The sequence below is a fragment of the Crassostrea angulata genome, chromosome 7 (genome assembly GCF_025612915.1).
Source record: "Crassostrea angulata isolate pt1a10 chromosome 7, ASM2561291v2, whole genome shotgun sequence".
Lineage (NCBI taxonomy): Eukaryota > Metazoa > Mollusca > Bivalvia > Ostreida > Ostreidae > Magallana > Magallana angulata.
The window spans coordinates 39,303,461-39,318,669 of NC_069117.1; the positions used below are offsets into that span (position 1 = coordinate 39,303,461).

The 15,209-nt window shown below is 32.5% G+C and overlaps 2 protein-coding genes across 3 annotated transcripts; one reads left to right on the forward strand and one right to left on the reverse strand.

Moving 5' to 3' along the window:
* Nucleotides 1-1,123: 1,123 nt before the first annotated feature.
* LOC128192493 (cell division cycle protein 27 homolog) lies at nucleotides 1,124-9,628 on the forward strand. Its single transcript, XM_052865212.1, has 20 exons — nucleotides 1,124-1,197; nucleotides 1,878-1,953; nucleotides 3,751-3,898; nucleotides 4,263-4,388; nucleotides 4,514-4,611; nucleotides 4,788-4,993; nucleotides 5,350-5,537; nucleotides 5,657-5,768; nucleotides 5,910-6,037; nucleotides 6,184-6,256; nucleotides 6,351-6,543; nucleotides 6,819-6,991; nucleotides 7,172-7,324; nucleotides 7,617-7,697; nucleotides 7,968-8,095; nucleotides 8,230-8,347; nucleotides 8,520-8,648; nucleotides 8,767-8,841; nucleotides 8,990-9,140; nucleotides 9,525-9,628. The coding sequence occupies exons 1-20, from the start codon at nucleotides 1,174-1,176 to the stop codon at nucleotides 9,605-9,607; spliced, it is 2,463 nt and encodes an 820-aa protein (XP_052721172.1). The 5' UTR covers nucleotides 1,124-1,173; the 3' UTR covers nucleotides 9,608-9,628.
* Nucleotides 9,629-10,419: 791 nt separating this feature from the next.
* LOC128192494 (RNA-binding region-containing protein 3-like) lies at nucleotides 10,420-15,044 on the reverse strand. Of its 2 annotated transcripts, none has more exons than XM_052865215.1 (14): nucleotides 14,873-15,044; nucleotides 14,720-14,767; nucleotides 14,461-14,567; nucleotides 14,262-14,357; nucleotides 13,952-14,063; nucleotides 13,726-13,794; nucleotides 13,480-13,592; nucleotides 13,042-13,274; nucleotides 12,580-12,677; nucleotides 12,105-12,210; nucleotides 11,754-11,848; nucleotides 11,317-11,375; nucleotides 11,050-11,182; nucleotides 10,420-10,876 (listed from the first exon to the last, which is right to left on the reverse strand). In XM_052865215.1, the coding sequence occupies exons 1-14, from the start codon at nucleotides 15,008-15,010 to the stop codon at nucleotides 10,820-10,822; spliced, it is 1,464 nt and encodes a 487-aa protein (XP_052721175.1). In that variant the 5' UTR covers nucleotides 15,011-15,044; the 3' UTR covers nucleotides 10,420-10,819. The 2 variants fall into 2 exon arrangements, with proteins under 2 accessions (XP_052721175.1, XP_052721173.1); XM_052865213.1 differs by having other exon boundaries at nucleotides 10,423-10,876; nucleotides 13,042-13,277.
* Nucleotides 15,045-15,209: the final 165 nt, after the last annotated feature.

Sequence of the window (15,209 nt, forward strand, 5' to 3'; positions counted from 1 at the left end):
GAAGCTTCGTCTGAGAATCTATTGGAAAAACTTCGAACGGAAAATTGAGCGACTCAAAGGCCAGTCAGATCGATGAAGCATTAAAGTTGAATATTTTCCCCCATATTTTGAACTAAACTTCATTTTCAAAAGACGTCAAGTCAGATTCAAGGATCTTGGAGCAATTCATTTAAAAAAGAAAAGGTCCATCAAAATCGTCATAAATTAGTACAGACTGATTTTAGTCTGAAATAAATACTCTAATAAGACCTCATGGCGAATATGATAGATGTTTCATCAGAGATGATACGTTTATACTTAATATATCGTATCCGGTATCGTGTCATATCGTACAACATCACATCATACACATAAAGCGGCGAGATTCCCAAAGTCTATACCGGTATATATATATTCTTTATTTCCTAGTCAATATTTTTGAGATGTGCATATCCCCCTCTTGGGTATTGTTTTTTTGTTTTTGTTAAACGAATCTATATATATCGTGTCTGTCGTGCATCACAGGAATTGGTGAAAAATATTTTAGAGAAACGTGACAATATCTTGAAGCATACAAATGTATATAGCGCCTTGTTACATTGCACTTCAAAAGATCACTCACTTTGAAAACAAAATTAAAAGTCAACGCACATAAAAAAAAAAATAATTTCGATCAGGGTTTTATCGAAATATTAAATATTTAATACATTTAAATACAATAAACCTATGATTTTAACATTGTTTAACTCTTAAAAGTTTTTTTTCATAAGCTCATGTAGTCAGTTCAACTAACATACGACATGAATATTGTATTGTTTAGCAAAGAACTGTCCTTCCATTTTTTTTTCTTCATCGTTGTACCTACCTGTATACCACTATCTTAAATGGCACAAAGCATTGGACTATGCCAGTATCTTTAGTAGTCCCCTCTGTTATCGCGTATATGAAATGAGTGACTCCTATATCTTATAATGACAGATTCACGGTAATTATCAAAACATATCTTTGTTTTAACATGACACCCGACTTGGATTATTATTCAACAGTTCAATGAACAAAAGCCGAAGCAATATACCTGTCAAAAATACGAAAATAATCAATTCCGTTTGAGTTGGGTTTTCTCCAATATGTTTGTCACGTGACATTCGGAAGTTCCCCATAATAAATGGCGGATTGTATCAGAAAGAAGTAAAAATGTTGTTATTGGAGCCTGTAAAGGTAATATTAGCAAAGTTTTCCTTTTTAAATGGTGAAATATTTGATATTTTAACAGTTTTCATATTGTGCGAAATGGGAGGAAAGTATTCTGTTACCCTGTAAGGCGTCGTAAGATAGAGGTATCTTACAAATCGCTACCTTTACAAATTACTATAAAATTATTAGCATTGTTTGTACTCTTTTGTGATATACCCGAATCCCATTGTCTGATATTTCAATTTTTATGTTCACTTAAATTGTACTATTAATTCATTGATAAAATTTGTAAGTGAAATGGATAGATCATGTTAAGACCTTACATTTAAGTGCGATCGACCTATTGTTGATATAATATTTAAAAAAAATGGGATATGCATTTGAAATACAACGAATCCCAGCCACATATTAAGCATAGCAACGTTTATTTAGTATCATAGTTTGCATCTTAATATCCTTACATAGAAGAATGAAAGGTTGGTTTTTTGTATATCAGAGTGGAAAAGTTAAAAAAATAGATATGCTGAAATTGTAAAAAGTTAACCGTTTCTTTTAGATAGTATTTGATATCAAATCTTATTTATCAACATTTTATAGACTACTTTTGATCTTACTTTTGCTACATTTACCTTCTGTGATGACAAACATGCCAACCTAAGTAATGCTATATGTATAATTATGCAAATGTATTGTTTCTCTTGTAGGCTGCTATCTGGGATTCATTAAATCATTATGCCTATGCTGATGCAACATTCTTAGCAGAAAGACTGTTTGCTGAAGGTATGCCAAACCTCGATGTTAAAAAATTAATAAAACTCTTTTATCATGCATTATAAAAGGTTTTATTAAAAAAAGGAAATATCATGTGCATTGATTTGTGCTTTAGTTGAATAAGTAATTATAAAAAATTTAGAAAAAAGATTAAGGTGCCTCACTTCATCTAGACTTTTTATAACACTACGTCACAAGATGGCGATTTAAATGATTTGTTAAACTGTTTATATTGTTTGATTGGGTTGTATATCGTCGTAGGTCAGAGGTTAAGGTATTGAGCTTATAAACCGCTATCTATCTAAGTAATTTTTTGCTGATATGAGAAAATATTTCAAGGCGTAGTAAGCCACCTTAAGCAAAATGTATTTAGTTGACTGTCAAATTTTTCAAGGTTTCAAGTTTTAACACTGTGCTAGCAAACAATTTATTCCTTAATACTATTACCTAGCAACAGCAAAATAGTAACAGGCGTGAACATATGTTTTTTGGTGACTGGTGAGTTACTGCTACATTAAATGCATGTGTAACCTTGACAAGTAGTGTACATTACAAATACGTCCTGCTGTGAGAATATCCCCTGCCATGCATAGCCATTTATATTATATAAGTTAATTGGAACCCCTAAGAAATGAATAAAACAAATTGGCATGGGTAAAAGAATATGTAGTAAACTCAGGACAGGATATGGATTATACAAGAATAAATATTAAAAAAAAAAAAAGCTCATTGATTTCTTATTTCAAATGAAAAATAAAAACCCATCACATTCTTTCACTGCATTGTAGTTTAAATAAATAACTGTTTATTCAAAGTTGAACTTTCAGCACTTGCTAATCAAGGTTGCAGGTGTTGTTATTATCACCTGAATGATACCTTTGTGTACTTGAAACTAAATTTCAAATCAAAAAGCCTTTTAAAAGAAAGTGTTAAAGTAATAATTAAGCCTGTTAATGGAAACCTATAGGCATTAGTTAGCAATATGATAAGTGTGGGCATTAGACATTAGTTAGTGGTTATTATAATGGTATTTGATACTCGCATGCCAGGTGAATACTGTATTTATGGATGTCAGTATGTGTGGGATCGTGTTTAAGCAGGTTTTTACAAAGAATAAAGTTGGGTGGATAAGGCGTGTAAGTTTTAAATGTCTATATAAGGATGGATTAGACACTGCAAAATTAAAATATTGACAAATCTGATAGTTTAAAAAAAAGAATTATTCAAAACAATGTATATTTAGATTAACATCGATTTATGACCCTTACATTTGATTAATAATTGGAATATGTTGATTTAAACTGGCATATTGGTATCAAAACCTCCAAATAGTGTCTTTTTTCGAACTTCTAAGTCTTTTCTTTAAATTTATAGAGTGGGCTTGTGCTCCATATTTTCATCATAATCTTAATAAGGTCTAATGGAAAACAATCCGATTTCAATCAACAAAATGTGGAGATATGACCAACTTTACATTAAAAATATATCATTTTGTATCCCAACAATTCAACTTTTTTGAAAAATAATACAAGTTCATAAATTCATGGCCAATGTCGGATATAGCATTTAATCAACACTCTTTGTTGTGACTGAAATGGCTCAGTGGTTGTAGCACTAGTCATTAGGTAACCTTGAAAAATTAATTTGAAATTGTATTTCACAACTAAACCAAATGGGCAATTGCGCTATCTAATAACCCCCCCCCCCCCCCCCCCAACTTCTTTAATTAGTGTTAAAGTATGTAATTATGATATCTTGCATTGTGCAGACTGCTAGATTTTTAGAGATTTGTTTGACTTTTTTCAGTCTCTAACAATGAAGCCCTGTACCTGCTTGCCACATGTTACTACAGATCTGGACATATAATGCAGGCCTATGGTCTACTCCAGAAACAGGGCTGCCCCACTCCACAGTGTAAATACCTCATGGCACGCTGTTGTATGGATATAGGGAAGTAAGTGGTCACAGATATTTTTATCTACAATTTATTTTAAGGAATCAAGTTTAAAAATGATTATTTTATCCTGGTATAAATACAAGTAAGTGGTTACAGATATTTTGATGTACAACTTATTATTAGGAATCAAGTTTAAAAATAATTATTTTATCCTGGTAATACAAGTAAGTGGTTACAGATATTTTGATGTACAACTTATTATTAGGAATCAAGCTTAAGAATAATTTTTTTTTATCCTGGTAACATACATAGGTAACTTCGATATATATGAGATGAATTTATGACAACAGTTATTATGTAACCTCGCCCATTTTTTTTTCTGTTTCTTAAAGCATTAATTGATATCAAACCATTGTTGTAGATTATCTGAAGCTGAAGAAGTTCTGACAGGGAATATATTCTCTAAAGCAAAAAGTGTGGATGAAATAGAAACAGAGTTTGGGAGCATGTCCTGTCATGCTCTCTCTATTCTTGGTGCTATTTTTAGGTAAAAGGGTTCTGTTGTTGTGATACTATTTTTGTCTTTCATTTAAAGTATTTATGACAGAAATGTAGATTTAGAAAACAAGATAGTTACCAGTTCATAGCTTTCAGTGAATTTTTTTCTTACAGTAAAACAGAAAGAATTTCAAAAGCTGCCGAGTGTTACAAGAAATCTCTTAAATTAAATCCACTATTGTGGTCAGGATTTGAAAGGTTGTGTTCACTAGGTAAGTTCTGTTATTCTCTTTTACTCTTTAACAGTAGCATATCTCGATTATGAATGTTATAGCCGAGATTGCTTTATGTTCTTTACAACTAATTTCTATTGGTGACGAAAATTACGTGAATTTTAATGCAATAGCTGATATACAATGCCTCATGTTCTTTCTATTGGATTCTGTAGGTGACAAATCTGATCCAGTTCAAGTCTTTCAAGCTCCTACTCAGAGTCAGTCCACACCGGTCATGCAGTTGACAGAAGTACCTAGCACTGTGACAACCTCCACTACCGTCAAGGCCCCGATCCCCATTCTGAAGGTCACTGATGTCCTTACCCCGGTGTTAGACGGCCCCCAAGCTTGTACAGAGGTCGACACAAATGTCCTAGAAGTATGGTTATAAGTGTATTGACTTGATTAGTATAAGGCACTGCATAGATGAGAGAGAGATGGGGAGAGAGAGAGAGAAATGGAAATTTTTTAAACGGTGATTTTAGATTTGATCTCACAAAGTTTGTAAAATGATTGGAATAAAAAAAGAAAACGAAACATAGGAAAGTCTCACTTTAGGACTTGAATTTACTCTCTAGTATTAAATTTCAATTTACATCACAATACTTCTTAAGAAACATAAATTTGTATCAGGTAGCAAATTTTTTTTGATTTATCTTTGTTTGATACATAATCTTAACATGTTCCTTTATTTAGTGTGATGAATTAAAATGATAATTCCATTACCTTTTTCAGACCCCTCAGCCCTTGCCCCCTTCTGTCTCCCAAATCTCAGTCACCCCCGAGAATTTCCTTGAGGAAGCCCCTGCCAACATCTTCGGTTGTCCGCGCACAAAGAAGAAAGTCAAGCCTCGCACTGAGAATGTGATGATGAGTGACCAGTCAGTCCAGAAAACCCTCTTTCACAGTCCTCTTACACCCAGGTGTGTAATTTTAGTGCAATTAGAAAATTTGATATTTGTGTTAGATTGAAGTGAGGAACAAATATAGTGTTTGAGATGATGAACATGTTTGATTTTATATTTTGTGTCTGATTTTGTAGTTTTGGTCTTTTACCAATCACTCCCTCAGCAGATCAACCACGGGTTGGTTTGCCCTTTTTTACTCCATCCCCTCCAGTCAACTGCCAGGCAGACCTTCAGGCTCCAAAAAAGGTGATTTTTAAATTCAATTTTTACATTATTATTAAAATATATGAAAAAAATTGATGAAATTCAAAAAATTTGCTTGTCACATTATGATGTACATATCTAAAGACATGTTTAAAAAAAAATATTTATGATTTTTGTGTACAGCCAGTAACTAGAAGAAATCAGAATGCACTGCCAATAAAGCCTCCAGTATTTAATGTCAACAATGGGACTAACAACACGAGAGAACCAACCTCAGCCTCCAACAATGCCTCAAGGGAACCAGCTGTAGGGTAAGCGGACTAGGTTATAAACCAATTAATTAACACATGTACTAAGTGTAAAATTAGTTATTGAATTTTGTCTCCAATTTTAAGTGTGAAGAATTAACGATATTCATAGCTTTTTCATAATCACATTCTAATAATTTTTACTACAGAATTCAGAACAATCCGCCTCCAGTCAGAAGAAGTTCACGATTGTTTGGTAGTAATAACTCTAGTTCTGTAAAGGTAAGGTGATGTAAATGTTACTTTTGATATCAGTAGAGAAAATACATTGCAGTATGGCAATAAAGGTTAATTTAATTCACTTTTTTCCCCCCAGGAAAATAACAAAAGCCAGGGAAATAAATCAAGGTTTCAGTCGACTCGAACCCTAGGAAGGAAATCTAAAACAAAGAACACTAAATCTCAAGAGCTCAGTATCGAGAGGAAGCCCGAGTTAGACATCAAACCGGTGATCAACCCTGAGGTTCCAACACAGACAGAGATATTCCAAATGCAGCAACAGTCACTTAGTAAGTGAAAGACGCATCTCTGTTACATGTACATGTAATATGCAGACAACTGCATACTGTGCCAGTAAAGGATAGCTAATGGGACAGAACTTAGAATTAATACAGTTGAAAGGCACCAACGGTGATAAATGATTTAAAATAATCATAATTTTGACTAAATGGAAGTTGAACAATTTGCAAACAAAGCATGTCAGTACATGTATCTCTTTTTGGATTTATTTGTTGCAGCCTATTCATTAAATTTTATTCATTATGATATTTATTTTTTTTTTTAGCGGGTATACTAAACCTTTTGCAATGCATTGGACGGGCTATTCAGGCATTATCACAGTTTGAGTGTAAAAAGGCCATAGAGACATTTCAAGAACTACCTTTGCACCAGTACAATACTGGCTTTGTGCGGAGTAAGATTGGCAGAGCATATTTTGAACTGGCAGATTATTCCCAGGTAATTGTTAATTATCTTATTGTTAATCATAATACAAATGTACATGTCACATTTTAACTTTGATATTATGGGTACATTTTTGACCTCATTGGTTGAAATCTTGAATATTTATTTGAAAATTCTACCAATAAGGCTCTCTGGTGTAAAGACATAAACTTGGCATTTTTTTGTCCACAATAGGCGGAGAAATACTTTTCTGATATGAGGCTGCAAGAACCCTATTACTTTGAGGGCATGGAGATATACAGTACTGCTTTGTGGCATCTCCAGAAGGAAGTGGAGCTATCTGCACTAGCTCAGGAGTTATCTGATCTGGACAAAAATTCGCCACAGGTACATATGTACTTACATTTACAGTGTACATTATTATTCATGTAAACCTAGATATCTACACGACACATCGAAATGATACATTGTACCACTGAAATGTGCTATATAAACACATGGTACAATTTGCAATATTTGTACATTAGAAAACTTGTGGATTTCGAAAGATACTCACAAATTCCATAGACAATTACATGTATTTACACCTTAACAGTGTATGGAATATTTTGCATTTTTTCTTTGAGATGAATTATATCTGATGGTATTTTATTTGTTTTGTTCAATCTATTTCTTGCAGGCATGGTGTGTTACTGGAAACTGTTTTAGTTTACAAAAAGAACATGACACAGCAATTAAATTTTTCCAGAGGGCCATCCAGGTAATAATATTGATGGCAATGATATGAAAAAACAAGTGAATATACATGTACATACAAAAACTCAAGAAAAAAGATAATTGATACACATTTTCATAAATGGTTTAAATGGCAATATCAAATGGAATGCTGAAAGTATCAAGTTAAAAAAAAAGTGGGTCTAAACTCTAGAGAAAAAATTTTCATCATTAAAGTCAAAATTTTCAATAAAAAATTGAAAGTATTTGTGTAACATGTAATACACGAATAACTATGTGAAGTGTTGTATTTCAGATTGACAGTGGATTTGCCTATGCCTACACTTTATTGGGTCATGAGTATGTGTTTACTGAAGAACTGGATAAGGCCATGTCCTGCTTTAGGAATGCCATTCGAGTTGACTCAAGGCATTATAATGCATGGTAAATATGAAATAATACTTGTACTTGTAAAATTACAACATTTTTAAGATGTATTGACAATAATATCCATGACAATATCATTGACGATTTTTAAGCAGTTACATGTAAATAATTATATTAAACAACTATTTCAGGTATGGTGTTGGAATGATTTATCAAAAACAAGAGAAATTTAGTCTGGCAGAAGTTCACTTCAGGAAAGCCCTTAGTATCAACCCCAAGAGTCCTGTCCTTCTCTGTCATATAGGAGTTGTAAGTTCATTTTCAAAGTTTGCCCAAAATCATACCTTATTCATTTTGAACATTATAGTAAACAAATTTTACACAGATTCTTAAACCATATATGCTACAGAATGTAGGTATGTGTGTACATTTAAGCCCCTGCAGTTTATTTCAAATTGATTGAATGTGGTTTTAATTGCAGGTTCAACATGCGCAACAGAAATCAGAGAAGGCACTTATAACCCTAAATAATGCTATTTCCATTGAGCCTAAAAACCCACTGTGTAGATTCCACAGAGCCTCTATCCTCTTCTCCAGTGATAAACACAAGGTATCTATCATCTACTGTCAAATAATACTACAGAAACAGTATACAAATCGTGGTGATTTTGGTTTTATGGATTCTGTATTTACATGTATGTTTATTGTATGTCTGGTTTTTTTTTCAGGAGGCCTTAACAGAATTAGAGCAATTAAAACAGATTGTCCCTAAAGAATCTCTCGTATATTTCCTCATTGGGAAGGTATAAATACTTTATTTTGTGACCATGTGTGTGAGAACAACTCTTCGTTAAATTTGATATTAAAATAAATTTAATTATATGTAATACAAAATGAATTTTTTTTTAGCTGTTTTTTGAAACATGTTAAATTTTCGCATTTAATTTTTAGGTTCATAAAAAACTGGGTAATACACATTTGGCATTAATGAACTTTTCATGGGCAATGGAACTTGATCCCAAAGGTATCAATAACCAAATCAAGGAAGCCATCGACAAACGCTATGCCACAGATGAAGACGAGAGTCAGATAGATGATTCTGGTTGGTTCGAAATATTGAATTGATGTAAATGGATGCCTTATTCTTGGTTTCCTCTATCTACATTGATCAGTAATCATTGGTTTATTTATGAAAGCTGACTTACATATAAATTTAGTAGTTATATTTAAAGAATTGTTCATATTCCATATGCTTGTACCGTATGTACATGCATCCAATGGGACATTAATAGATATTTCAGTGTTAAAATGTTTGATTCAGGGTTAGATATTTCGATGTTAAAATATTTGATATAGAGTTACATGTATATAATGTGATTCTATTACCATATGCTTATCCTATTTTACATGACAGATTGATGAAAAATACTCCATTTAGATTTTATTCAACAGGACACATTTTGATTGCATTCAGTTTTCATTACAGTTTTACTGAGAATGGAGGAGCATGTTGATGAAGCTTCGGGAGAATTTCAGTTACATGCCACAGAAAGCGATGAAAGTTTATGATAATCAACCGTAGGAGAAAGGCCTGCAAGAGTGCTAACATATTTATAGCCATTCAGATGTGATAAAAACAAACAGGACTAAACAAAACTTTTTAGTGTATGTGATACACATTTATTGCAACAGGTTTTAGTTTCCAGAGACTTTTTCAAAGAATGTTCGGACATTGTGAAGCTTTTGTGACTCAAGTGCAGAAATAATCTGCACACTGTCATTCTGTGATGATGATGTGAAGTCACATAAGATGTTTTATGAGCTGTTTTATGTTCGCCGGTTTGGCAAATTATATATTGTGTTTTAGTGATAAAAATATATGTACTTGTTCAGGTGTACAAGTATACTATAAAATAAGATGTGATCTATTGTGTAAGTTTTAAAGAATGCACCAAATAAAAAATGAATAATGAAATTTCTTTCTTATTTGTGTTTGCTATGACATGTTTCAGAATTTTCTTGAAAGTATTTATATATGCCTCATATCATGACATATTTAGTCAAAATGACAGTTTAGTGATTTTATATATAAGGATTAGCCAAGTTAATCTCTAGTTGGTGCACATAAAAATGATCTGGATTCATTTTAAACAATGAAACATCTACATGTACAATGTGATAAAAAAGATGTTGAATTCTAATATTTTTAAAATTTGTAAGCTGTGGGTTTTCTGTCCTGCTTTGTAAAGCAAATGAAAATTGAAGTGTTTTGCAACTTTTGTAAAAATGTTACCATTTATAAGGTCAATGAGCTGTATCACTCACTAGAGCAACACTACATGACTGACACATTTAAATTTTCAGTAAAAAATATTGAGTTATTCCCCTTTTAAATTCTGCTATTCCAGTTGCAAAACTCTGTTGCATAGTATTTTGGCCAGAAAAACTCAAAATTAACTTTTTGAGGAGAAAACATAACAACTTATTGCATTTGTAATCAAGTACTTTATTTGAAGCTTCCTGAGTGCTCTTGAAACTCAAAATGCATGTCATCTCAAAGTTCACATCTGCAGCTCTCGGTTCAAACACACTGTTATTGTAATATGCACAAAGCCTCCATTAATGAATAGATACATGTACATTTATCTTCAACTCACAAACGCTGTGAACTGGCTCTGCCATTGTTCATTTAGTTCTATGGCACGGCTGAATTGACTTTGTTAACGGTACCAAAGGCATCCCTGCTCTATGAGAGTATTTATGAAAATTCTTTTGGTGAATTCATTTCTTTGTAGATTTCTCATTGGTCTCCTTTGCTTTTGCAGATCTTGCAAATTGCTGTAATATGTAAAACATGCATGTATAAACCAAACTATAAATTGTCATTCTACTGCGCCCTAGAGAGAACAATCTACAACATTAAGTGTTTCATCAAATAATTATTACAGTTATCAATTTAAAACAACTGGTACACTATATTAGACTTATTATGAAGGTGCATTCTTGCTTACCACTGCCATAGGTTTAGAATTGAGTACAAATCCATTGGTTTCCTTGAGAGCTTTATGTGCTGATGTCTCATTGGAAAATGTGACAAATGCCTGCCCTTTCATTCTTCCTTCCTTCATCAGACGGATATCAAATCTAATTCATAAAAGAAATTCATTGCATACTGATGCATGTAAAAGTACAGAGTGCATATAGGGTGCACAAAAGATAATGCTAATATTTACATGTGCATGTAAATAAAGAAAATTGATAAATAAAAGGAAACCTACATGTTTTTCTCCAGTTCTTTATCCCAGTTGACAAAACTTCCGTAAATATTTACAAGGTCCTGTAAAGTATAAATTAATGCAGTCTAGTACTCCAAGAGGTTACTTTACACTCATACCAACCAGAATAAGAATATGATTAGTTAAATATTCACAAAACACATTTGTTCCCAACGAGAAAAATTTAAAAACTTCTGTTTTTTAATTAAGTCCAATTTTATATCAAATAATGTATATGTATACCCCCTTGACAATAAGACTGGAAGAATTGGGTAAAATTTAAAAGAACAAAAATACTTGCATTCAGCATATATTTACTGTAGAAAACAAATTGTATTCTAAGTCTCAATTAATCTGTTCCTTTAAAGAGTATGTTATACATGTATGGCAATTCATCTACTGAACAGGAGGAATATGTACCAGGTACATGTAATGTTTACCTGTTCTGTTGTCTGTTTGGCAAGATTCTTGATGTATAACCGACTTGCAATCTCCCCACTTTTATAATTCTTGAAGACAGAGAAATTCTTCATTTCTGAAACACATTGTAGTTCAATGAAATATTCAAACAATTGGTAATTGCACATATTAATGTATGAACGGTACTACAATGAAAATGGTGCAAACATCATTTGAAAAAAAAATGATCAGTATAAAGAGACCAAAAATAAAATCTCATTTGGTTTAAGATAGTGAACAAACTATTGAATATATAGTTAGTACATTAAATACCTGGCTTGGATATTTTGCAATTTTTTTTAGGTCATAAGAGACAGAGTACAAGTATATACCTGACTTGGATATTTTGCCATTTTTGATGTCATCAAGAGACAAGAATTTGTTGGGGTCTACAGTATATGGTAGATCTGATTCTCTCAATTCCTCTTCTGGTGGAGGCTAAGAACAAGAAAAGATTACTACACGTAAATAAATATAATGGTTTTTATCTGTGTAAGTTTTATGAAGATTTAATCCCATATTTCTAAAACCCACACAACTGTATACCAAATTTTATATCACCTTGACTTTATTTGTGATCTAACAGTGCTAGATTAACTCGCACTGAATAATTTTTGCAATAAGGTCTATGAGATAATCTTAACCAAATATCTGACGATCTTGAAGACTTTTTAAGAACTGGTTTATGGCGACAAATATTCATGACAATGTTCTTGCAAATGTCAAGAAATTTTCTAGCATGCCAATAACATACACTATCTTTCCTTTATGATTACGATAAGTATCATCTTGTTGAACTAGAGTTACCTTTTCTACTGGCTCAATTTTTCCGAACCCGCTCTCCCCAGTCTCGTCTGCTGCTGTCTCTTCTGCTGATTCTACCATTGACAACAGATCCGGATGTTCTGACAATAGAATAATAAGGAAATACAAAGTTCTGTGAAACAAGTCTATATGCACTGTATGCAAAATGATGCCATTTTTACCCCTCAGAACTGAAATACAATTTTTCCCAGTTATAAATTCACACAAACCTAATTAACTTTAGTTTTAAAGTTATGTACACGTATTTGGCAGCTTTTAGTTGCCCTTGTTTAAAATCCATTGAGATAGAGGATGGTGGCAAATAGGGTTAAAATATAAAAAGGTTGAAAATATCAATGCCAAGTGCTTCATTTGACACATTATGATGAAAATACAGTATGTATAGATCTATTTTGAATCAAGAAATGTTGCTTACTGCAGATCATTATTTCATAAATTGCCAACCTGTTTCTCCCTCTTTGGAGTTGACTAATTCTGGGAGTTTGAGTTCAATCTTTTTGGGTTGGACTTGTGTTGTTGGCTGCTCGAAGACATCCTGTGTACTTATCCCCTGTACTGGTTTGGCATATACTGTCTCCGTCTGGGGCACCAAGGGAGCTAACTTTAATCTCTTCTTTGGTAACCTGGATTTTCTTTTCATTGGCCTTTTTGTTGCAGTTCCTTCTTTCACACTTACACTGCTACAATAAAAGGCTTGTAAAACAACCTGCCAGTAGCTAGCTGATGGCTTTTAACATCTTATAAATGAATTTATTTATGTTTTTTTTTTTTTAATAAAAAAAAAATTCTCTTCCTATTTTTTTAACTGTACACCAACTTTTATTCACATGAGATATAAATCAAATTATTTTGACTGATATACCAGTATGTCTGAGAAATTACCTCTTGTTTTCTGTATCACTTTCTATTTCAGATTCCTCTTCACTTGTAACCTCCATTTCTTCTGCCTCCAATTGATCTGCCCCTAGCATGTGTGTGTCTTCTTTGTCATCCGGCTATCCATCCCAATAAAATGAGTAACATATGTAAAGTTATACAGGTATTTCATGTCCTTAATCATGTAATCACCATCATTATTCCAACACATTTGTTAATTTGATTGCTATACAGAAATTTTAAAAAACTCACAATTGGAGGTGTGGATGTGACAGGACCAAAGGGGGCAGGCAAATTCAACTTATTCATTAGATGTAGAACCTACAAAAATTATACCAATGATAACATGTGAAATATTCAATAGATTGCATGAAATTATTCATAGATTGTACAAGTATATCTAGATTGTTTCCCTCATTGTTTTGTTGCATCCAATTCTAACATATTCTTAATATATATCTCAAAGTTACGTGCTTACCTGAACATAAAACTTTGGATATGAAGCGAGGGCATTGGCGATATTTGTTACTATGGAGACTGTCGGAGGAGGATACAGATAATGTAGTTTAGGATTCCTAGGATACTCCATTCTGTGAAAATTAAAGTCAATGAAACTTATTTCTCTACATCACAAATGATGAATCACCTATACAATTTAATTAGATTGATCACCTTTAGCAATGCACGTCTCTGACCATATGATTTAATTAACAACATGGATCTTCATGAGTGTAAGCTTTCAATGCAAATACCATTATTTGAAAAAAAAAATCAAATTTAAGGATTACCTCCATGTTTTAAATGTATTTTCTATTGGGAGATACTCATCAGCATTCTCTTCTTTTGTTTCTTGAAGAACTCTGCTTCCATCTGCAGTCTTTTTTCTTAAAAAAAAAAATACATAACAGAAGTAACAATGCAAATAAACCAGAGAATTTTGCCTAGAAATGAATGTACAATACTGAGTCAAGATCCAATTGTGCATACCTTGTTTTTTCTAACTGTGATGGGAAATTTTCACTTTGGGCATTTTTTGCAAACTCCACAACTAGTTTACATCCCAAAACTTCCAGCTGGTGAAGCTGTGTTAATGCCTATACAGATGACAAAAGTGCATGTAGCCCATACAAAAACAAAACAGTTTTACAGTTTCAAAAACCAAAACAAAACGGGGCAAATCAATTATCATATATATATGAAAAGTAAGTCAAGAACAAATAATGAAGTAAAATCTACTGTTTGATACCTTTTTAGCTGATTCATTATCAGGATATGAGGCAAATGCTGCATGTCTCTGAAAGAAATAATATGTACAGTAGTCTTAATCTTAGAAACATTATGATAATCTACAACGAGTTATACACTGCAAGTGGCTCAAATTTTATAAGAAAGCACAAACCATTGGTCCTTTGTTCCCCATCACTTTAACTCTACTGGCACCAAAATGTGTCAGCAAGTCTTCCTTTTCACTTTTATTTAATTCAGATGGTAGATGTCGCACGTACAGCGTGCAGTTTGGCTCTTGATTTGTGCCCATGTTTGCTTTTTAAAAATGAAAGTAGAAATCTCTGGCATTTAGACGCTTTGATATTTGCTAGTTTTTACTTAAACATTTAGGAGACTCAGATTAAATTTCAATATGTCAGCGTCCATGTGAAAACTTCTAACCATGAAACTGGTAAGAACTATATTTAAAGATCATAAAATTAACATGACTGAAAAGTGTTAAAGCATAA